At 41.3% G+C, this 23,034-nt stretch overlaps 1 protein-coding gene across 4 annotated transcripts in view; it reads left to right on the plus strand.

Moving 5' to 3' along the window:
• The first annotated feature begins 347 nt into the window (after nt 1–347).
• USF3 (upstream transcription factor family member 3) overlaps nt 348–23,034 on the plus strand; it is a 36,995-nt gene continuing 14,308 nt past the window's right edge. The window contains exons 1-6 of one of the 4 annotated variants that reach the window (XM_064465384.1): nt 366–453; nt 15,497–15,631; nt 16,494–16,558; nt 18,817–18,845; nt 21,228–21,310; nt 22,891–22,987. In XM_064465384.1, the coding sequence (XP_064321454.1) occupies nt 16,512–16,558; nt 18,817–18,845; nt 21,228–21,310; nt 22,891–22,987 (256 nt within the window). In that variant the 5' untranslated portion in view covers nt 366–453; nt 15,497–15,631; nt 16,494–16,511. Of the gene's footprint in view, nt 454–1,035; nt 1,127–3,930; nt 15,632–16,493; nt 16,559–18,816; nt 18,846–21,227; nt 21,311–22,890; nt 22,988–23,034 lie in introns of those variants that run through there. The other 3 variants (XM_064465401.1, XM_064465376.1, XM_064465392.1) reach the window with 3 other exon arrangements.

The raw sequence follows: 23,034 nt of genomic DNA on the forward strand, positions 1-23,034 counted from the left end.
TTTAAGGCTTTCCGCCCGCCTCTCGTCCCTTAGTGCTCCCCTTCTCATTGGTGTGCTGAGGTGCCGGTCTCCTGTAGTTCCTGTTTCGGCCACCTTAACTTGTTGACGCTTCGCACGCCAGTCTCAACCTCTCTGGCCTTCGATTGGGCCACCCCGCCAATGTTTGTGGTGGTGATTGGCCTGCGCCAGCTCTGGCCCCGCCCAGTTGCGGCGAGCAACGCCTTCCCCGTCCCGACCTTCTTCATTGGCTTCGAAGACTCAACCCCTGCGCTCGGATTGGCCGCCCAGGGACGCGCGTGCGAGCAGCAGGGTGGGCTGCGCGGGAGCGGGGTCGGGGTCGCGGGGGGGGCGGGGACCGGAGTGGAGGCAGTGGCAGGGCGCTGACAGGGGGTGTCAGCCCGGAGGATGGTCCCGGCCGTGGGGCCGCCGCCGCCGAGCCCGCCCAGCCCCGCCGTGAGTCCCGCGCGTCCGCCGCGGGGGTGGGCCCGCTGCCGGGGCTCCGAGCGCCGCCTGCTGAGCGGGAGCAGGGGAGGAGGAGGGGCAGGACGGGGAGCGGCCGTGGCAGCGGTGCCGGGGCTGAGGGGTCGCGATCTGGGGCTGCCGGTGGCGGCGGCGGCGGGCCGCCCTCCCTCCCCTCCCCCGCGGCGACTGTTGCCGTGAGAAGGCGGTTGGCAAAGGGCGCGCGCGCGGGGCTTCGGCCCGGTCGCCGTGGCGACGGGGGGGGCGCCGCGCCCCCCACCCTCCGCCCCCGGTCCCGGGAGCCGCCCCGGGCCTCCTCGCCCGCCGGTCGGGTCGCTGCGGGGTGGGGGGGGCGCCAGTGCCGGTACCGCCGTGGGGGGCGGCCGGCCCCCCTTTGTCTGCCCAGGTGGGCCCGGGCCGGCCTGCCTGGGGGGCCGACTCGGCCACGGCTTGGGTTGGGGCGGCGGGGCCGGAGCAGGCCGGGGCGGTGCAGCCCCTGGCGGGGACGCGGCTGGAGAGCGCTAGCGGCCCTCGGTGTCCGGCTGGCTCCGTGGTCGCGGTGGTGGCCGTGGCGGTGGCCGGGCTTTTCCTCCGGAGAAGTTTTGTCGCTACAGTTGGGGGGTTTGGCCCCCTCCCTGCCCCGCGTGGATCAGGTCTCGAAGTGCCGGTGCGTGTCATCAGGGGAAAGTGTGAAGGGGAAGGCACCTGGATTTTAGAAATCGGGGTGTTTTTATCATTTTGAAATCTTCACGATCAGAGACAATCGACCATAAATCGCTGTTTGGAAGGTTAGCTTCAGAGAGAGCAAAACGTGGGCACTGTTTTCTCAACCGTACCATCTTTTCAGCATAGTCTGGGATAGATAGGTGTTGTGCACCACCTCTGTGTGTGCTCTTGTTGTGTGACATCTCAACCTGGAAGTTAGTCAGCTTCAGAGTACAATCTAAAAGTCCAGCTTTTTTGTTTAGAATTCAGTCCCTGGAAACTAACTTTTCCTGTTGGGTGTGTTTTCAGCTTGCTCTCCTAAGGAAAGAAGGCTTATGGATATGCTCCAGCTATTCCTTCCCTGCCTAGTAATTTTAGGTCTCTGGCCTGTTTCAGGCAAATTCGCTAGTGAGAGACGTCTTAAAAAGCTTAAAGTCTTTGGTTTCATGGAAATCAACATCTGACAAAAGGAGATCGCAATTGTTGCTCAAACTAAGGGCAGGGCGTCTAAAATCCAGCTCCTTGTGACAGACAGCAGAGGTGAACTGAGTCCATCAGCATACACTGAATACAGCCGCGGTGCACAATGCCGTTTGTCCAGGGAAGTTTGTAGGGAAAAGGTGGCATTAAGGCAAAGAAGAAGGGAATAGTGATGTGTTGAGTCACTGGCCTTAAGTATATAGAAAATCACCCGTCTTTATTTTTACTTCTCACTTAATAGCTTGGCCTTCTATTATGCTCCACCAAGACATATGATTATTAAATACTTCAAGCAAAGATAACTTAATGGTTGTACAGTTAAGCATTCAGATGTCAGGTAATGCAATAGCTTGGTATGGAAGCATGATTTTAGCTTTGCTTTTTTATATACAATGCACTGGGACAATCTTATTTATGTGATTATGTAGCACTTTAACAAACTGCAGAGTATTGTCACTCATGAATTGCGTGCAGTAATTGGACAAATTGGAAGGAAGAAGCTTCCTATGGGGAAGTGATTGTTATTATAAGGATTTAGAAATTTTAATTTTTACCTTCAGATAGTGCTATAATAATAATTCATAGGTACATTTGGTCGTGAAATAGATTTGACAACTGAAAATACGTTTGTCGCTGAACAGGAAATAAGCTTAGAAAATGCCCATGTTCTGAGTAGATTTTAAGATGCACATGTTCAAGATAACATATCAGGCATGTGAAGCAGTATGAGAACTTTGAGGTATTTGGGTATTACTTATTCCCTTAGAGACTTACTTATTCCCTTAGGTTGTAGATATATGGGAAGATTTTAAGAAGTACATGAAAAATGGTGGTGGATCCTGGAGAAACCTGTCAGCCACAAAAACATAATTAGGATGTAAGTGCTTGATAGTGGCTTTGCTGCTTTGATTCCTGGTTTTCCAAGTAGTGTGCTGACCAGGATCTGACCAGGGACAGGCTGACGTGACGGCCGCTCAAGCGGTGCTGTGATGTGCCCCTGTCATGTTCTTGCTGTCTGCATCGTGGACGCTGCATTGTAGCTGAAGTTTAGCCATAGTCTGAAATTCCAAAGAGATCTTATGAACAAGCAGGCAAAACTTCGGTGAACATGTTCTGCTGACACAGCTGGCCAAGCTACCCCAGCTGCTTTTCACCTTGTCTCTTCTTGGGTGAATGTAGAGGATGCTTATGACTTTTCTAAAGGGAGGAATTAAAGAGCTACTTTTATGTGGGTTCTTTTGGTGGTGGTGGTGGGTTTTTTCCCCTCTTATGCTGAAATCATAAGGACATCTCTGGCTTCCAGATATTGAAGCATAACATATTAGGCAACAAAGAGATTTGGAATAGTGCATTCAAGCATGCTTTTAATTTGCAAAGTGCATTGGCATAAAGTGTGTGACATGGTAACCAATCATATCCAGCTTCAATGTGAATTAATACAGCGTATGGGTTGAAGCTGGATACTGTATGGGGTAGAAGAAAGAAATAAATACATAAGGAAGCCAAGGGCAGGGACATGCTGGATTTGGCAAGAGACATACTGTTTAATTTTTGTACAGTAGCACTTGTATTTTTGTGATAAGTGTTTGGATCCAAGAAGGTAGTCTTAAAAATATCTTTGTAAATGACATGTGACTGGGGGGACCTGTAAGTAGTGTAGCATTTAATGTGAAGGGATTCCCAATGAATCATAATTGTTCACGTCGTAAGAACATGTAAAAATATCATATAGTCTATGCCACTTTGAAGGATAGCGAGTAAGTATCACAGCACAGTGTTTCAGCTGGGACAGTTTTCAATTAAATAACAGTATTGACCATTGCCCCTGATTATCAAAACACCAGTGGAGATGTGTGCCTAGCTCTGTTTACAAACCAGGTTTTTAAATGAAAATGAATATGTAAAACGTGCGTGCATAGCATCTGACAGCTTTCATGTTCCTAACCATTTCGTAATGGGTCTAGTTATAATTCTCAGACTTCTGAAGAAGTGTTATACTTGTCTCCAGCCTGAAGGACTGCTCAGCCTTAGTATTGCCGGTCCCTTTATTACTTAGTTGCTGTGCTAGCATTCTTCATCTCTGTCATGTTTGTGACTCCTTTTTTTCCAAGTTAAGTCCCTCAGGAGCAGGTTTTCCTGTTCTGAAGGGTATATCAATCATAACGTGAGGTGTGTGTTCTGGAAAGTCAAGTGAAAACTTCTCAGATTGTATGGTTGAGCTGTAGGTCTTCCTTTGTTAGAGATTGCAGTAAAGCATGCAAAGGTCACAACTCTGACTAAGAAAAGTTGTGCAGTGCCTTGTTTATATAATGCTAACCTAACTTGCTGGTTAAAATACAATTCCAGCTTTTATATGTGCATATCATGTTCAAAGTTTACTTTGGTTTGACCTTACAAGTGTTTCACTGTTGTCGTGCTCTGAGTAAGCATGAAAGTGATTCTGCTGTGTGCACAGGATTGGCAAATTGAGTATAAACTAAGTTTGTCTCCTGTATGAAAAGCTATGGCATTAGTCTTTTAAGGTGAATGAGTTACTTTTTGCAACCATGACCTGTGATAGCAATCTTTTACATCAGCCAGGCTTCATGCCATTGTGATTCAGATAAGAAGAAAGTACCAGCCTGTTAAAAATGTTTCATGCTTCCTGTTGACAAGTGCCTTTCTCACCCAGTTACCTGAACTTCTGTCAGGTTAACTGACTGAGGTGAAGACAGTGAAATGAGATCAATGGCATCTAAAAGCACATCTCAATCATCTAGTACTCTGATAACAAAATGAGTTCTTTGTGGTCCATCTTTAGTGAGGCTGGAATGATCGGAGTATGGATCTATTAACTTTTCTAAATGCAGGTTTCTCAGGTCTTGTGATCTAGAAGTCATTGGTGTGGTGGGCAGTGCCGTGAGAAGATTATTGAAAACATTGTTAAGACTGCTGACACTATTAAAAGCAGCGTAAAGGTTTTGTGGGAAGAGGAGAGCTTAACTTTAAAAAGTTTTGTTCCTTCTTCAAGTAAATGAAGTTTGAAGTGAAAATAACATTGTCCATTTGGGGTTTCTGCCTGCATCTGTGGTCTGTAATGAGTGGTTGGCTTAAGGGCTGCTTAATTTATGCCAACCTTCAACCTTTGCAGTTGGACTCTGCTTTGCTGTCATGCACCAGTGAAGCTGTTAGCTAGAAACTGAGCACAAATCTTGGATGGGTTGGAAATTGCCTTTTGCTTCATACTACAGCTCCTCTTAGTCATTTACTACAATAATAAAATGAAACTGGCCCAACACCAAGCAACTCCAAATCAGCAACAAGAAAAGGAACCCCGTTTCATTTTTTCATTATTGGAGGATCAATAATATTCAGACATGCTGTTTAAATATTATGTATCTATCATTAAAAGGTTTGATTCTTCTACCTAAGTCTCTCGCTTGTTGTAAACTCTGAGACTTCCTGTGTAATTGGATAACTAGTTTTGGCATCATTTTGGGTCATAGTTCCATAAACATTAAGCCAATGCTGCCACCACGAGAAGCACTCTTGTACCAGCATAAGCAGTTTCAGTGTACTTGTTTGTGAGGGGGGTGTCTTTGTGATCCTTTTGCAGAGTAAATTTTAATTGGAAGTAATGTTCTCGTCTGGCTTCCTGTGTGAATGCCAGTGAAGTGGGGAAGAGGCTACATCTCTCAGCATTATTTTGTAGTAGGTAGGACGGTAGGGAAAGGTAACCATCTTAGAGATTTTCCTATTATTGCTATAAGGGCAATTTTTTAACTAAGGAAAGATAGGTAGCTAGTTTAGCGTATGTTGCAGTGTAACTCATTGACTGTTAGCATTCGCGTGTGATAAAATAATTAATACAAGCAAAAAATTTATTTTGCAGTGCATCATTTTTCACCTGTTCGTTGCCTTTTAGAGCTCTGTGTAGCTTACATCTCAACATAAGGAGAGTTAGGCTGATAACGGGTTGAATGGCCGGGCCCAGAGGGTGGTGAGCAGTGGCACAAAGTCTAGTTGGAGGCCAGTAACTAACAGTGTACCCCAGGGGTCAATTCTGGGTCCAGTCCTGTTTAACATCTTCATTAGTGGTCTGGATGATGGGATAGAGTGGGCCGTCAGCCAGCTAGACCAAACTGGGGGGAGCAGCTGGTTTGCCAGAGCGTCATGCTGCCATCCAGAAGGACCTTGACATGCTGGAGAAATGGGCTGACAGGGACCTCATGAAGTTCAACAAGGCCAAGGACAAAGCCCTCCACCTGGGGAAGAACACCCCCATGCACTAATATATGTGGGGGCTACCCAGCTGGAAAGCAGCTATGCAGAAAACGACCTGAAGGTCCTGGTGGACACCAAGTTGAACATGAACCAACAATGTGCCCTTGTGTCAAAGATGGTGAATGGTACCCTCGGCTGCTTTAGACAAAGCATTGCCAGCGGGTCAAGGAGGTGATCTTTCCACTGTATTCGGCACTGGTGAGGCCACACATGGAGTCCTGTGGCCAGTTCTGTGTTCCCCAGTACAGGAAAGACATGGACATACTGAAGAGAGTCTAACGAAGGGCCACAAAGATGATTAAGGTACTGGAGCATCTTTCATCTTAGGAGAGGCTGAGGGAGCTGGGACTGTTCAGCCTGGAGCAGTGAGGGCTCAGGGGGATCTCAGCAATGTGTATAAACACCTAAAGGGAGAGTGCAAAGAGGACGGAGCTGTGCTCTTTTTGGGGGTGCCCAGTGACAGGATCAGAGGCAATGGGCGCAAACTGCAATGCAGGAGGGTCCATCTGAACATCGGGAAACACTTTCTTGCTGTGAGGTTGACCGAGCACTGGAAGGAGTTTGTGCAGGGAGGCTGTGGACCCTCCATCCTTGCAGATATTCAAAAGCCATCAGGACATAGTCTTGGGCAACTGGCTGTAGGTGGGCCAGCTTGAGCAGGGGGAGGCTGGAACAGATAACCCCCAGAGGTCCTTTCCAACCTCAACTTTTCTGTGATTCTGTAATACCCAACTTATTTCAGAACCTGAGAAACTCTCAGAAGAGTCCATAAAACTGAAAAAGTCAATATTTATAGTGCTGTAGTCACATCTTGCCTATATGACCATTGATCTGCCATCACTGTCTTTAGTTACAACTGCTGCAGTTACCATTTGTATCCAAACTATTAAAAAAAGTGGTAATTTCTGTTTGGTATAGCATTTGCCTGTGTTTAGTCAGCGTGCATGTGCTCTGTACTTCTGAGTTGCAATTTCCTTGCTCTGTGATATTAGCTGTGGGCTGCAGCTCTGCCTTTGAGCCTCTAACCGATGGTGCCCGTAACACTTGCACACCCTTTCCTCTGTCTTGCTCTCCATGGCTCAGGTTCAGAACTTCTGTTGGAGGCAGATGTCGGGTACTTAGCTGGTGTCTGTGTTCATTTAAATGAAAGTGAGGGAGAGTTGAGGGCTTCTTGGGTTTGTTTTTGTTTAAGTCTGTGACCAAAAGTAATGCTCCGTCTCAACAGCTGATGATTTGGATTATTAAGTATTGCCTTTATCTGAAGCAGTGGTGTTCTCGAGGTCATGTTTTAAACTTGCTGTGGTTGGCAAGTTATAGAGAGTCCCACCTGCAAATTTTCTCAAGAGGCTTTACAGTCTGTCTTACTCACTTTGACTGTGGTTTTTCAGTTTTACTCTGGGCGGGGATGGGAAGATCCTGTGCTTCTTAGCTTGGAAAAATTAACTGTTTGAGCTATTCCTTGCTAAGGGACACAATGGAGATCTCCCATTTCCAGTTTCACTTGAAGGTATTTTTGCCAAGTCAGTCTCAGGTGGCAACAGGAAAGTGATTTCAGGCAGTTGTAGAAAAAGAAGATAGAGGTAAGGAATTCTCATTTTATGGAATTATTTTCTAATGAAGTAAAACTTGCAGATATCAGTCTGTTCCTTCCCTTTATCCATTCATTTCAGACCTCTGCAAAGTAAGAACTTGCAAATCTGGTTTTAGTTTCTGCTCCATTGTCAGTGCTAAATTTCCACAGTAGTCTTATTTGCTTTTTCTAGTGCTTTCAGGATTACTTATTCACCCCTGGATAGCTCATATACAGCTAAATAAGTAGTTCCTAAAGTGGTGGAATTAATGAATTCAGATTTCCTATGGATTTTCTCTGAATAGTTCCATTTTCTGGTGTCTAACATCCATTGATCTTGCTTTTAAATTTCCTCTTTGAAAGTGTTAAGAAAGCATGCCTGTTTTCTTTGGTCGCCTGGGCTCAGATATCTTTAGTTTGGACCTCTCTGTTAAATCTAATTGAAATAGTTTGCAGCTTTATCCCTGCCAGTATGACTCAAAACTGTCAAACATCCAGATCACAAGATGAATCTTTTATTCCTGGAACTGAAGCAATTTCCCAGTGGACCCACTTTATATAGAAAAAACTCTGAAGAGCAAAGGTATGAGGTTGTGAAGGAGAATGAGCCCTCTTATGTCTGCTGAACCCTTTTCTGAGGAGCCTGGAATGAAACACACACTGCAAAAATGTGGGATTTTTGTTTGGGGTTTTTGGGCTTGGGGGCAGAGTCTGTGTGAGTGTGTGTGTGTTTGGTTTTTAAAAGCTCATTACAGCTGGTAATAATGAAAGCACCACTTCTGGAATAATGTGCTGGCCTTTTCTGAAGGACTTGGCAATATGCTGTCTAGACAGGTGCTTTGGAAGCGCTTTCATAGAGTTGCCAGTTTCCACGATTCTGAAGGTTGAAGGGAAGTTTCATTAACTCTTGTAAAGTTAATGTACTTAGAAATCATGTGTTTTAACAGTGGAGCTGGGGAGTAAGTTTGATCAGCTTATAGATTTAAACTGAAATACTCTTTTATTGTACCTTCTGCGTTGGCCATTTTTGCCTTTAGCCCCAGTAAGATTCATAGGGAAACCCTTTACTCTGGATGGTCAGTGTTTGTAACCAAATCTCAGGGTGGATCTCTCCTGCATGTTGTAAAGGAGCTTTGTGGTGAAGACCCATACAATATTGCTTCCTGTACCATAAACCCTTGGCAAGTTCTTAGTTTGTGTCAGATTTCTCAAACCCCGAGCCTATAAAATATTCAAGAACTTAAGTGTGCAATCCTTTTTAGTTAATGACTTACATCTGAAAAGGTGAATTAAAAAAATTGACACACAAACTCTCTGGATGCCCTGCACATTTCAGTCCTAGCATATTTTGCACTGCTTGTTAGTTATGATCTTCAGGAGAGAGCAGCAAGTCAGTTTAGCACATGTCTGTGTGTCTTGTGTAGCTATCAGAATCACTTGATATCTCCCCAAGATCTTATGCGGTTTTATAAACAGACTATGTGAGGATCCTTTGTAGCTGCAGAATAAAAAGAACTCAGGTTAAAACAAAAAAGTGAAAGAGAGAATAGTATTCTGGCTATATCATTGTGGCCAAAATGAATGTTGTTGTTTTGATTCTAAATTGGTTATCAAGCCCTGTGATGAAGTATTGCTCTTTGAATAGAGGTTTCATTTGGAGATAAGGTCACATCAGAAAGCAGAATTAGACTGGCTCTTGCTGAAGCTGTAGCTTCTACATTTGTCCAGTCGGTCTTTGGTGTTTCAAATACAGCTTTCCTATATGGATTACTTCCTCAGTTATAAATAATCATCTTGGTCAGTATTCAGTGCCGTGATGACTTACATGTTACAGCTTTTTCCAGGAAAAAGAAATTATCTGTTCTTTAGGCAATGTGCTGCCAGCAAGGTTTGGCTGACCAACAGGTGCTTTTGCACCAGAGTGGGAGCGCGTTCAGCCTCAGCCATTGTGCAGGCAATCTTTGTCATCTAACACAGGTAACCTAACCCCCGTAGAGATGATGACCTGTTATAGGAGGAAGTTGTCTGCAATCCATTTTGTATCCGCTTAGCTTTTACCAGCAGAACAGACTTTTTGACTCCTTTGTCAAGCATAGCATAATCAGATATCTATCTTCTATTTTAAAACAATTTTCTATTTTGAAGTGCGGATCACTGGGCATTGAAAACCAGGGAGATGAGCATTGTCTTGCAACTTGGAGACATTCCTCATACTTTCTTACTTCCTTAATGAAATTGGTACATGATAACTTGTGAATCTTAACAAAACATGTGAAGAACATGAGGATCATGAGGATTTTCCTCGTCATTGCTTTCTGATTTCCTAAAGAAAAGAGAGATGTTCCCCTTATTTTGACCTAAAGTAACTGAGGACACTCTTTAGGGTGACAGCTCTGGTCTTTGTGATTCTAGCTTCTGCACTGATTGTGCAATTACAGCTCTTTACCTCCCAAATGCCTGCTTCCATATAACAGTTCATGCAGACCACAAGAGATAGTTCTCATAGGCATATTCCTTTACTCACACTGTGTCCCACTTCAGTCTGTTTCTAGTACCAAGATCACCCACACAATGTGTGAGGATCTGGACACAAAATGTCCAGAGATACCTCTCCTTAAATGGTTTTCAGAACATCATCGGCAAGTAAAAGACTTGGTTCAGTAGACATGACCACTCTCTCTCCCCCTCTCTCTGCCCCTCCTCTAAGGTTTAAAAATAAATGAGGCCATACTAACCTAGGAAGACTTGAGGGGCAATAACAGTAGGGCAAGAAGAATAAACATGAGAGGTGGATCTTTAGGTGATTAATAGGGAAGTTTCTTAAGCAGATCTGGTCAGGATTTCTCAGAATGACCCTACAACTATGCTATCCTGAAACTGCATGTTAGTAAATGGTCACGAGCAATTATGTCTTTAATATTACAAAAATTATAAATTAAAACCAAAATTCGTGTAGATATAAGGGAATATCACCTGACTGATAACTCTGCTTCTTCCTCCAATGCTGTTATAAAAAAAAGAGGAAGTTTTCTTTCTAGTGCCCTTGCACGTTCTTATATAATAGCCTTACTGAAACTCTATTTCTTTAAGTCAGCAGGAGGAAAAATACCAACGTATTTGAGTTTATGTAGTACAAACAAAAGAAGTAAAGACAAAATTCTAAAAGCAGTGAAGTTTTTTCCTTCTGTTATTATTTGCAGAGACCTTTTTTAAAAAAAAAGTGGCTTCTGTAACAAGTTTTAGCTTATTGGCATTGGTTTTCTTAACTTTTGTAGAAGCTCTGGGAACAGTGTGGTTGCCCTAGGAAACTGTCAGCTGGTTTGCATCCAGAATGTGTATTCTGTGAAATACACATTCTCTCCTGCTCTTTAATCCCTCATACATCTTCCCTGGCAAAAGGTGGTGCATGTTGTGACCAGTCTGACGCCAGCTGACCAGCCAGCCCATTCGTGCTAGGGAGCTGGTCACAGGTCCGAGCGGTATCCAGGCAGTTAACTGCAGTGTCAGCACTGACCTTACTACTTCTCTGCTCACTCTTAGGTTTTTGTAAATATCTGGGAACTTCGTATCTTTGGGAGGTTTCATTTAGGTCAGTCAGTGGGCCCAGCTGTTGTTGTGAGTGGGTGGATGAAGAGACACAGTACAGTAACAAGAAAACCATGGTTCCTTCAGAAACCAAACTGAAAGATATCAAAGCGATTTTTGCTCTTACCAGGAAAACCAGTCCTTTTCAATTTCCTGTACAGTAGTCTTAACAGGTTACTTTTATAGGCAAAAGCAGTTGGTATACGTAGGTAACAATCACAAAGATAAGCTTTCAGATTTCATTTCCTGCAATCATTTTATTAGGTAAATGCAAAACTGAAGTGTTTCAAGGGGGAATAAAGAAAGAGCAGTAAGTCATGTCTTCTTATCTCAAGGGCACCTTGCTTGTGATTAAAAGCTTAGATTAGATCCCTGGTTGAAGCTAGCCTTGTTTTAAAACATGCATGGAAGATTGGAAAAGAGAGCTCCAGCAGTCACTTGAATGAAGAGGACACTGTCTTGCAGGAAAAAAAAAAAAGCATTTTAGTAGTTATAATCTATGCCTTGGAATTTATCTTAGTAAGTCATGGCTAACTACATGAGGTGTACAAAGCTAGTAAGGACTGTGAGATTGTAGCAACGTAACAGTGTAAGCTTAAAGTATTTTAAGAGGAGGAAAGATTTGGACTGCTGGTAATTTTACAGAGTATGTGCAGTTGCGTGTTAAAAAGATTCTTTCTGCCTCATACAGAAGAATGGAATAGCTTTACTAATTTGAGTAAGATTGTTTTGTACAGCCAAAGATAACAGATTGGAAGATTATTTTCTTTTTGAAATGAATATTAAGTTTGAAAAAACTTCCTAAATAAAGAGTGAAAACTTAATGTCAAATAAAATAACCTAAACTAATGTTTTCTTAAAAAGCTAAATCTGCTGAGTGCATATGTGTTGAAGAAAAGATTTCATAAAATAAGTTGATGAATAATACCTGCAAAGACGGGCGGTAGACAAGAAGACACTTCAAAACAAATTGGTTTTGAGTTTGCTTATCTACTTTTTCAGAGCCGGGGATGACATTGCATTTAAATTAAAATTGGTATTTCAAGTTGGCATTGAGCTATAAACTACATGAGGCTTGAGGGAACCTTGGTAGCAAATATGTCTAAGTGTTGAATTGCTTCTCCTTCATTTGCCTAAAAAATTTGGAATTTGCTACATTCTCTCTGCAGAAGACATTCAGCTGAGTCAAGTGAGTGTATTTAATGAGTGAACTTAAAATACAATTGCCTCTGAGCTTATAAAGCAAATACATGTCTTCTGCTTTAGAGAATCAGTGAAAGAATCTCTCTATGAAGAAGTATTACTTGGCATGGAAGAAGTAGAGAGAAACCCATTGTCAAAGGTCTGGTGATACAAGAGCTGTGAGGAAGAAATGGAGACAGTATGAATGTTATTCATCAGCCCACAGAAGTCTCCGCCTAGGCAGTTTTGGGTTTTTTGTTAGTGTTTGTCTGGGTTTTCTGGGTGGGTTTTTTTTGTTTGTTTTAATTCGCAGAGCCCATATCTTCAGCAGCTCTTAAGAATACCACCTCCCTTGTGTTGCCAGCTCTGTTTTGACGTGTATCAAGTAAAACACAAAGGTTTTTGTCCTTACAAAATAAGAACAGAAAAAAACCAACTTCAGTACACCATGTTTCTTACAGCACAATCTATCAGTAGAAACCCCGGAGTTGTATGCAAGTGCTGTTTAATAAACTTAACCACCTTTTTTCAGTTAGAAAATCAGAACTTGAAATAAACTAGCTGGTTAAGCAAATAATATATACAGCCTTGATTTTTCTTATTGGTCCCACAAAACTGCTTTAAAACTTTTGGGGAAACATAGGTTGAATGGTAATCTCTGATAAACTTGATTTAAAGTAATTCCACAGTAAAGTGAAGTTAGAATAATATTGATTGCATTCCTGTACCCTGTCTTCTATATGAAATAGGCTCTGGATCCCAGTAGAACTGAAGCATATCAAATACAAACTTAAAGTTGTTTACATTTGTGAGGCTTAGAGACTCAGCGTGGTAGCATCTGGCTTGAAGTGTGCAGGGAATGACATCACTTGGAAGAAGCTTACTGACATAATTTTTTTTAAAAAAAAGGGGCAGGGGCAGAAGAAAGAAATGGGGAGTCTTTGACATGTTGTAATAAAGACTGTCTATTTTCTCAGGATCAAAAAATGGTTGGAAGCTGTATTAATAAATTTCAGCACAAACTTCCAATAAGGCCTTGCCTATCTTCCCAAATACTATGTACAATGAATCATTTAAGGCATCTGCTCAGGAGGAAGAAATAAGGCAATTTGAAAACTGCATAGGTCATGACTATGGGAGATAGGGATGCTGCTATGAGGAATAAGAATTTTGCTGAGGGGATGCAGACCCTAGGCAGAAGCAGCTTGAATATAAGGGGTGTGAAGAGCCCACATTGGGAGGGAGAAGTGGGTGCTCCAACTCGGGGCAGAGAGATGGTGGGGTTGTGGCTGTGATCTGGACTGTGTGCAGGGAGAAGCAGGTGGAGTCAGAACAACTGTCTATTCTGTGGGAGAGTATTTGTGGGTAGGTGCTGTTTTACACCCTTTACCTTTGCACAGTTGTGCTTTATCTGTAGCCTTGCATGGTGGTTGGTCATCTAAATTCGCATTAATGCTTTATATAGTAAATATACTGTAATACCGAAATACTCCTCTGGTTCTGAAGTTGTATAAACTTGCAAGATTTAAAAAGTATGGTTGCTTGGTGAATACATCAGTCTTTCAAAAATGCTAAGTTCACCAAAATGAAGACCTCTCTCATCTTTTTGCTCTGATTTCCAACATACTTGCCATGGTCTAGTAATGCCCAATAACAAATTGATCAACTCTGTCCTTACAGATGGTGCAGAAAAGTCAAAAAACAGGGTACATGATGCAATCCAACATCTTCCTTTTTCTAAGCATAATGTTTGTGAGCTTTGCTGTACCAGGACTATATCCACATGTTCTGTGCTCACATCCTTACCTCACTAAACAGAAACAGTACTGTATACACTAAATTAAATTACCCCTTTGCCCCCTTGAATAGCCCTTTTACCAGATACACAGTATTGTCTTATTGATGGATATATGAGAGCATAGTTATCGGCTAGCCGCTCTACTTCTTGTGTCTTTGCTGGTGGCCTTAACTGATACAGATTCTGCTGGGCTGCTTTGGCATAACTGAAAAAAAAACACTGAAACAAGGTGTGCTGACCTCAGTCTCTCAATGTATGTGTGAACACCTCTTCTGGTTGCCAGCAGTGTAAAAGACGGCTGGGCTCTAGCCAGATTTTTTTTTCTTCTTAAATAGTCAGAATAACACACCTTCTAAGCTCTGCCAGCTAACCTCTTCATTGTCACCTGATACAACAAATGCAGCTAGGATAAGTGAGTAAGTACTACTGATGGTCACCAGCTATGCGCAGGAGGGATATAAGTTACAGATTACTTGTTTGGAAAACTGGCTTTCAGAGTTGTGAATTGTCACTAACCTGGGGGACCTGAGATACCAACTGGACTGGTCTTACTATGTATAAACAAAAATGAAATTGTTAGTGAATTAAGCTAAGTGGATTTGCAGGATAAGAAATCTGTTTTTAAGATGAAGTAACATAAGGTAATTTATAAGAGTGAATGAAAGTGCTGAAGTTGCACCACTACTTTCTCCAACAGTAAAAAATCTGTCAGGCTGTCAGGTTTTTTTCATAATTTATGCAGAGCATGATTGTTGAGAATGGAGAAAGCAAAGCCTGTGGAGAAATATAAACAGAAAGTGATGCATTCCCATTGATGGGCTAGGGAAGTCTGTGGTGACTGTGTTTCAGGTAGGCTGTATGTAACGCCCAGTGGAGCAGTGTAATGCTGTAAATTGTCCTGGAGAGGCCTGTGTCTAATTTTGTGGTGGTGTGAACACTGTTGGGTAGGTGGAGGAGTTGAATTAGGTTCCCGAAAACTACAGGCACTTTGAGTGGATCTATTTGCAGGATATTGCCTGCTTGCTTGCTTCATGGTTTGCCAATGTTTCCCGTGTCTTCATGGGAATAGAGGAAGTACTTAAAGAAGGGGCAGAGTGGTAAAGAGCATCAGGCTTAATGTTTCTCCTCAGTTAATCTTTGCTGAACGAGAGTGCTACGTTCAATTAACCTTTTAGAGTATAAAGACTGGAGAACAGCACCCGAGCTCTGTTCTGCTGCAACACAGATCATTTCAGTTAACTTTACACAGACATACACAGAGGTGTGTGCACAGAGCCCTTTCCAAAGTGTATGCTTTGGTGCTTTGGGAGCTCTATAGGTGGCTGGCTTTCTGTTTCGTAAGGATTTTGTTTTGTTTGGTTTTGATGTCAGTGTCGGTAATGGTAGGCTTAGTTTACATTAAGAACTTCTTGATGTTGAAAGTTATATTAAAAACCACCCCCACTTCCTTACAGTACAAACAAACAAACAAAAAAATACCCTAAAGATACGAAGCCTGTTAAAAGAAGCTGATGAGCTTTCCAGGAGGAGCCAGGGAGAGGTGAAGCCACGAGGAATCTGGGGGCCCATGGGAAGAGTTGCAGTAACAGGTTGGTTGGTGAGAGAACTAGCAGAAGCATGAAACCAAATACAAAGCTCAGCCTTGTCAAAAAAACAATTTTTTTTTTCCTGTCATCATCTACAGTATATCTCATGTTACTTGCTCTCTAAAATTAATTCCCTAGTAGATACATGTTCGACCATCATTGACTTAATCTCAACTTTTTAAAATTTTTTTCATAATGTTTTTGTTTGTCTAAATACAGGCTACTGATATGTTCAAGCTTGAGGACAAGTTAGGTGCAATTTATTAGGTTGTTACATATAACTTTATTCCATAACTTTATTTTTAACGGAATTTTCTATATCTGAGAACACAGGGTGTCATTTTTGGTCATTTTAAGCTGTGCATTCAATAGCAAGTAAGTTTTGTAATTTGCTATGTTAATGGCACTCTAAATTTGTATTTAATAAAATGTCCTCCATTGTAGCTTGTATTTTGCTTAGCATTCATGCTTTATTTAGAATTTAGAATTATTTAATTGCATATTCAGTTAGGAAGAGCTGATGAAAGAAAATTTAGCTGTACCTCTTCCCATTCAAAAAACAATCAGATACTCTAATTTTCCTTCTTGCTTCCTTAAAGTAGTTGGGATTATAATTATATTTAAAATGATTGAGGAAACAGAAACCAGTTCATCATAGCAGGAGTTTACAAAGCACCCCGGTAGGTAACGTGCCTCATTTTTAATGCTGACATGACCAGCTGCTCTACATCAAGGTGATGGACTTGGCGTATGTTGTTGTGTGGCCCTGTCCTTGTGGTCAAAGGCAAAACGATGTAACAAATGTTGTGTGCTAAGGATTTAGAAGGGTGCAGGAGTTTTTAATTCCTTCCACAATTCCCTTCAGGCTCTCTTCTCCGAAACCATGCCAGAGATGACAGAGAATGAGACACCTACCAAGAAGCAACATCGGTGAGTTTCTGTGGGGAAAATTACTATGTTGTAGTTCCGTAGTCTGTGGTCATGTAGCAGTCACAACGTTTCTAGCTAAAAGTTTGGCAATAAGGGTATTGACAAGAAGTTCTGAGGGTTGACCAGGGTTGATCCAAAAATTTGGGAACGATGGCTGCAAAGTTCCCTTTCTCTCTTCCTATATATATGCTGAATTATTTGTCAAAGACATGTCTGCTTAGGCAACAGAGATTCTTTGATTATTATACTGACTACTCCAATGTGTGTAAAACTGTGCTGCCACCTCAGTTAGAGTGCAGCCTGTGTTATTGCAGAGACTCCTGGTAGATACTGGGAGATCATTATTCTCATTTTGACAGAGAAATTTAGATCTCTTCCTCAGCTCCCAGTGGAATCTGGATCTTACATCTCAAATCTCTGCTGGAACTTAAAATACATCTTGAGGTTGTACAGCAACACTCTGACCAAAATTTGTAATAAAGTGACTTGGAGCTCATTACAACTTTTCCAGGTTTTCGTTCCTTTGCAGTAGGACGTTGACCTAATACCTGATCAGTAGGGGAATCCTGCATTCCCTAGTTAAATACAGCATTCATCTTATGCTAGGTGGCCACACAGGATATGATTTATGATAAGAAAAGCTCAAAGGGAGCATTGGTTTGTCCTACAGAAGTTTTTTTCAGTCTTCATGGATTTTGTGACTCCTCCTTACTCCACTAATAGGTTATTTTGGATTCCGTATTGGTATTGGGAATCAAAGGGCAACTGGGTCTCTCTAGCCCTGATGTTCTTGTGCATATTCAGGGTATATGATAAATTCTGACTGGCAGATGATTGTTTTGGTTATAAGTGGGAGAATCGTAGTTTACTGTAAAATAATAAACCATTTTCCATGATAGTTTACATGCATTCCTGTTCCGGTGACACAAGTTTTCAATGAACAAAAGATTCACCACTTCTTGGATAGTTGTAGAACAGATGCGCAGACTTCTGTTAACATTTATTTAACCTGAAGATATTTATCTTTAGGCATTATTTCTTAGCAAATATCTCCGGCTCTAACCATCTGCAGTAACATTACTGTCTTGTAATCGTTGTCCAGGTTTCTTTAGATGCACACTACTTTTGGTGAGTTACCAGAAATAAACGTATATCAACTCAAAGCATAAAGCATACATGCCCCATCATAATCACGCATGTTGTCCACATGTATCTTGCATTTTCACTTCAGATTCCTTGTTACATCTGGACTGTGTTGTAACGGTGGAAAATGAGAGCAGAAGATGCTACTCTGCTTTTTGCATACTCTAACCAAACATTTAGACCGAGAGTGCACTGCTGGACAGAAATCTTTTGAAAGATCTTTTTTTTCTTTTTTCTTTTTTTTTTTTTATTTTCTTTTTTTTTATTTTTTTTTTTATTTTTCCAGAAAACACGTGCTTTGCTTCAGTATACTTCCTGAAAGTATTTGGCTTACTGCATGTATACAGTACATCTGATTTATATGTAGAGTACACATTTGGGATTTACTGACTAGCAGCAAAGCAATCTGAGGCATTGCACAATGATTCTGACCTGGTTGCCATCAGTCCAGAAATTCCAGGCGCACATCTGAAAACAAAGACAACCCTCACATGCCCAAGTTATACCTAGACAGAATTTTGAGGCAGTAAAGAACAACTGCAGAGGAACGGTAATTCTGGTTTCTCACACAAAGGAAGCGTGTTTATACCAGAAGGCATGATGTTTGAAGGTAACATGTCTGGAATAATCAATTTGCGTGGTAACAGTTTCTCCTGTTTCATTGATCCAGTGAACAAAAAAGCAACATTTCAAACAAATCATTAACTATGCTGTTGCTTAGAAATTAGTTCTGTTTTTTTAATATTTGGCCTTATTGAACACTGGATAGTGTTCAATAGTTGTTGCTACTGGATAGTTGTTGCTGAACAGAAACATAAAAATTCAGCTTTTCCCTATAAAATATACGTTACAATAATGAAATGTGGTGTTACGCTCTGCCTTGTTATGCTGAAATTTATTGAAGTACGAACACAAATGAATTTTTGTTAGAAACTATTTAATACTGATGTCTAAAACCAGTCTTTGTGAATGTGACTTTACTACTTACTTGTTCACCGAGCAGAATATAATTTTTAGTATTTTTGACTGTAATGGAAATAATAAAAGAAACGTTTGTATGCAGATTTTTTTTTCCCTTCTGCTTCACATAACTGTTTCCCCTTTATGTTTCACAGAAAGAAAAACCGGGAGACGCATAATGCAGGTAGGAGCATTATGCTTTGTTGTTTCATCTGGAAATAAGCACAGTTGCTTTGAACTAGTAAAACATATTTTGCATAGAGAAGGTCCCTCCGTAGGAGTTTATTACAGAAAAAAAACCCACCCTACCGAACACCTTTCTGAGTCCGTACATAGAATATCTGTGCAGAAGGGCTTCTTGATTGGTCTCAGTTTGCTGTTTCCACAGTACAAGGTTACAGTAGCACAGCCAAGTATGAAAGTAGGGCCATGCCCTTGGCTTTCCAATGCTGGTAAACTAAGAAGTAAACTTCAGTTGTGTTTAATTCTAAAGGAAAATAAATGCGCAGGCATTCACACACAAATAGTACCCACCTCTCTTAAAATAAAGTGTTAAGAACACTAAGCAAATTGGAGATGGGTATCCGACCTGAGAGCTTTAGAGCTTCCCTGTGCTAGAAATATTCCTGTAGTCTGTCCCTGAGGTTGCCAACACCTGGATGCTGGCATCCCAGAAACTCTGCGTGAATACCGTCTGTGTGTTGCAGGAGTCAAATCCCTCAGGCAGCATGCAGCCTTTTCTTCCTGTCGGTATCTAGCTCCAGTGGCATCTTCTGCAAGTAACAGCAGAAAGATGGACTAGGAAAGGGTCTGACAGGATTTGGCCAAGAAATTGATTCCAGTTCTTTTATTAAACAGCACAACTGTGTGGTCTTCACAAACTCATCTGGAAAAAACTCTGAGTAGTTTTCATGTGCTGTGGAATACAGTGCTTGTTGGGCTGTGCCCAGGGTGTGGCCAGTTTCTTGAGGATTAAGAATTATCAGGAAATAGTCTTATCAAGTTTATTTTTAAGATTGCCGACCTCGTTCTAATTCTCAGTTCCTGTTTTACTTGCCGATAGCTTTCCAAAGTCTTCATCTACTGGGTTGAACTCTGCAAGATGTGGGGACCAGCTCCCTCCAACCCTGTAACTTGCTTAGTCATTAATATCTGGACAAGCTGAGTAAAGCATGGAAAATATTATCAAAACAAAGGAATACACCTCACAACCACTGTGATATCTGTATGTATTAGCAAGATATATAAAAATTAAGTCCCAAGGATCACATGTTTTAATGTTTGTACAGCTGCTCCGATTTATATGGTAAATTTCCTGCAGAAGAGACTTTGTCTTGCTGTGTTTAGTGTATTTCAGCCTGTCTCTGTCAACATTAATAGTCTATCCTGAAATACAAAAAATAATTTAGTAGTTTGAGAAATACAAATTGAAGTGACAGACTACTGAAATAAAAGTGTTTAAATTAAATCAGTATATCCTTTGTAAAGCAGCACAGTAAAATATACTCACTTGCAGATCACTGTGTGTTTCCATGTGCCACCAAAAGCAGCCCAGCTGTGCAAACCACAAGGCGATACTCAGCTCAGTGAATGAACGATAAATTGATTTGAATCTTGAAAAAGGCATGACAGAACATTTTTTCAGGCTCTCCGGGGAAAAGGGCATTTAATGGTTCTAGCTTGCATAGAACACCAAAACATTTCAGTCAAAAAAAATAGCTATATGAGAGTGAACTATATTTGAAAGAAGCTGGCTATGGTGGGTAGAAAACAGAGATTAATACTGTCTGAAAAAAACACGCCCAAAGGCATTTACACTGCTAGACTTGCAGTGTAAACCCTTTGCACCAGTGTTTAGGCCTCATGAAGAGGTCAATGATGTCCCTAGAGGACTATAAATGAAGCGTTTTCTGACTTTCTCCAAAACAGGTAATTCATTGGAAATACTGTTTGTTCAATATTTTCTTTACTCTCAGGTGTAATTAGACCTTGCAGAACAGTTATACCTTTGAACGTAAAAAAGAGTAACTGATAGTCCATATACCTACACCTTCAGCTGTATTCAGTGTTGGCTGCTCCATCAATATAAATTTAAAATTAAGATTGAAAATTGGTAAGACGTAAATTATTTCTCTTTTGGTGCTAAACTTCACATTAGCATTTAAGAGACACGGATTTCCTTCCCAGATCTGAAACTGATGGTTTCCATAATCTTGGTTCACTTGCTTTCTGTATGCCTAAATTTAGTCAGTCTGCCATGTGAAGAGAGTGTCATAAAACTGAGCTAGACAGCATTATCAAAACCTGAGTTTTGAGTTGCAGTAACTCCTCTTTTCCACAAAGAGGTCCAGAACATCCCCACTTTTTAAAGATATTGCTGCTTATGTCACAGTTCTCAATTCCGCTGAGTATTAATTCAATAACGGAGGTTTCCTTCAGAGGTTTTTTCTCAAGTTACTAAGGGTTCCAATATGTCATGAAATAATGTATTTATGAGCCCTTACATTGGTACTAGTTGTGCTGACTTGCCCAACCAGATGACACAGCACATATTATTTTTGCTTAGTGGAGAGACATCGAAAGAAGAAGATTAATGCTGGGATAAACAGAATTGGAGAACTCATTCCCTGCTCTCCAGCACTTAAGCAGGTGAGTGTCTTTTCAGAGGTTTCCTGTACAAGTTTCCTGTGAAATGCTTGTGTGTTTCCTTGTCTGCAGAAGTATAAATACTTACTTTTTGTCTTAGGGAGAAGGCAAAACTGTCTGAATTAATATGCTCAAAAATCTTACTGGTGATTAGTATTATAAAAAATATTTGTAATAGAATTCCTTTTTGGAAGTGCAGAGCCACATGAACACAACTATGCAGGTTTTGAGCTTTTTATCTGAAGGTGTTGCATATAACTGCTGAAGGAATGAAAGGGTACGAGTCGGACATGTGGTTGTTTTTCTCGTCAATTCATACGTGCAGTATTTTTGAGGAGGTGTAAGCTAGACTAATTTACCCGTACCAATGTGGTCAGCTTGCTGATGTCTGCCTGTGCGTTTGATTCACAGCTTCCCAAAGTTCTTGTTCAGCGTGCCTGAACGTTGGTAATAACAGAAGGTAAAAATCCCATCTCGGCTGCTGCCTGTCCTGTTGCACTGCGCAGAGAGATAGCTGTTCACCCTTTCCTCTGTAGGAGGGTTGCAGGCTAGGCAGAAGGAGGTTGGATCTGGCTGGTGGGGTGCTGGTTACGTTGCACAGCTCCTGTTTTGTCAAGTCGTTTTCTGGCGATGCTGTTTAACGGAGTCTGTATGATGCCCAAGCGGTGAAAGCTATGGGTTAAGCAAGACCCATTTTCAGGTCATTCTACAATCCCTTCTCTACCTTTTGCTAGTGATCACTTAGTGTCCGAAGAGGTAAATAGAATTGCATGCATGCTAATTTTTGTCATCTTTTGTAGAATGGGATGAAAGCAATTCAGAAAGTGAAATAGTAATAATAAGTTTAAGACAGTGTCCTTCTGAAAGATGAAAGAAGACAAACGGTTTAAGGTTGATCCACAGAAGCATCTTTTTCAAGACAGGGCCATCTACAGCAGAGGCTGTTCCTACAGAATAGTAGAAGAAGAAAATAGGAAATAAAACAAGGGGTTTCGCAGACAGAATAAGTGTAGTTTCATAAAAGGAAGATGGTGGAGGAGTTACAGCAGACTTTCTCTTTCCATATTTGCCAGTATATTAGTTTCAAAATTATGCATACACCTCCCTGGATAGATAATTGTTTCTTTCCTAATAAAATATTTACAAGGCAGTATCCTGGAAATTTCTTGTGATGTATATGTTTACTAGCGAACAAGAATATCAGGCTGCTCAGCAAGGAGTGATGCTTGCTGTTTGTTTCTGTGGCCCTAGTGTCTAGCTTCAGGCATCAGAAAATGTCAGCTCCAACATTGAAAATGTTATTCTGTAAAAACTTATGGCATTTTACGGTCAATATCACTCATGAAACCTGTAGTTCCTCTTAAAAAAACAAAACAAAACAAAAACAAACCCCAACAACCCACACTCCAAAAGCAACAAAACAAAAAACAAAACCCCAAATACCCCCCAACAATATTCAGAGAATCATTTGGGTTAGCACATTTTTAAAATGAGGACTCTTGGAGCAAGTGCAATGTCATCATTAATGGATCTACCAATGATAGACCTTTCTACTAATTTTATATATATGCTTTCTTTTAAAGAGCAAGAACATGATCCTGGATCAGGCCTTTAAATATATAACAGAAATGAAAAGACAGAATGATGAACTTCTGTTAAATGGAGGGAACAATGAACAGGGTGAGTACAGATGTGGCTGGAGGCTCTAGAATTTCTGTTGCTCGCTT

The sequence above is a fragment of the Phalacrocorax carbo genome, chromosome 1, assembly GCF_963921805.1.
Source record: "Phalacrocorax carbo chromosome 1, bPhaCar2.1, whole genome shotgun sequence".
Lineage (NCBI taxonomy): Eukaryota > Metazoa > Chordata > Aves > Suliformes > Phalacrocoracidae > Phalacrocorax > Phalacrocorax carbo.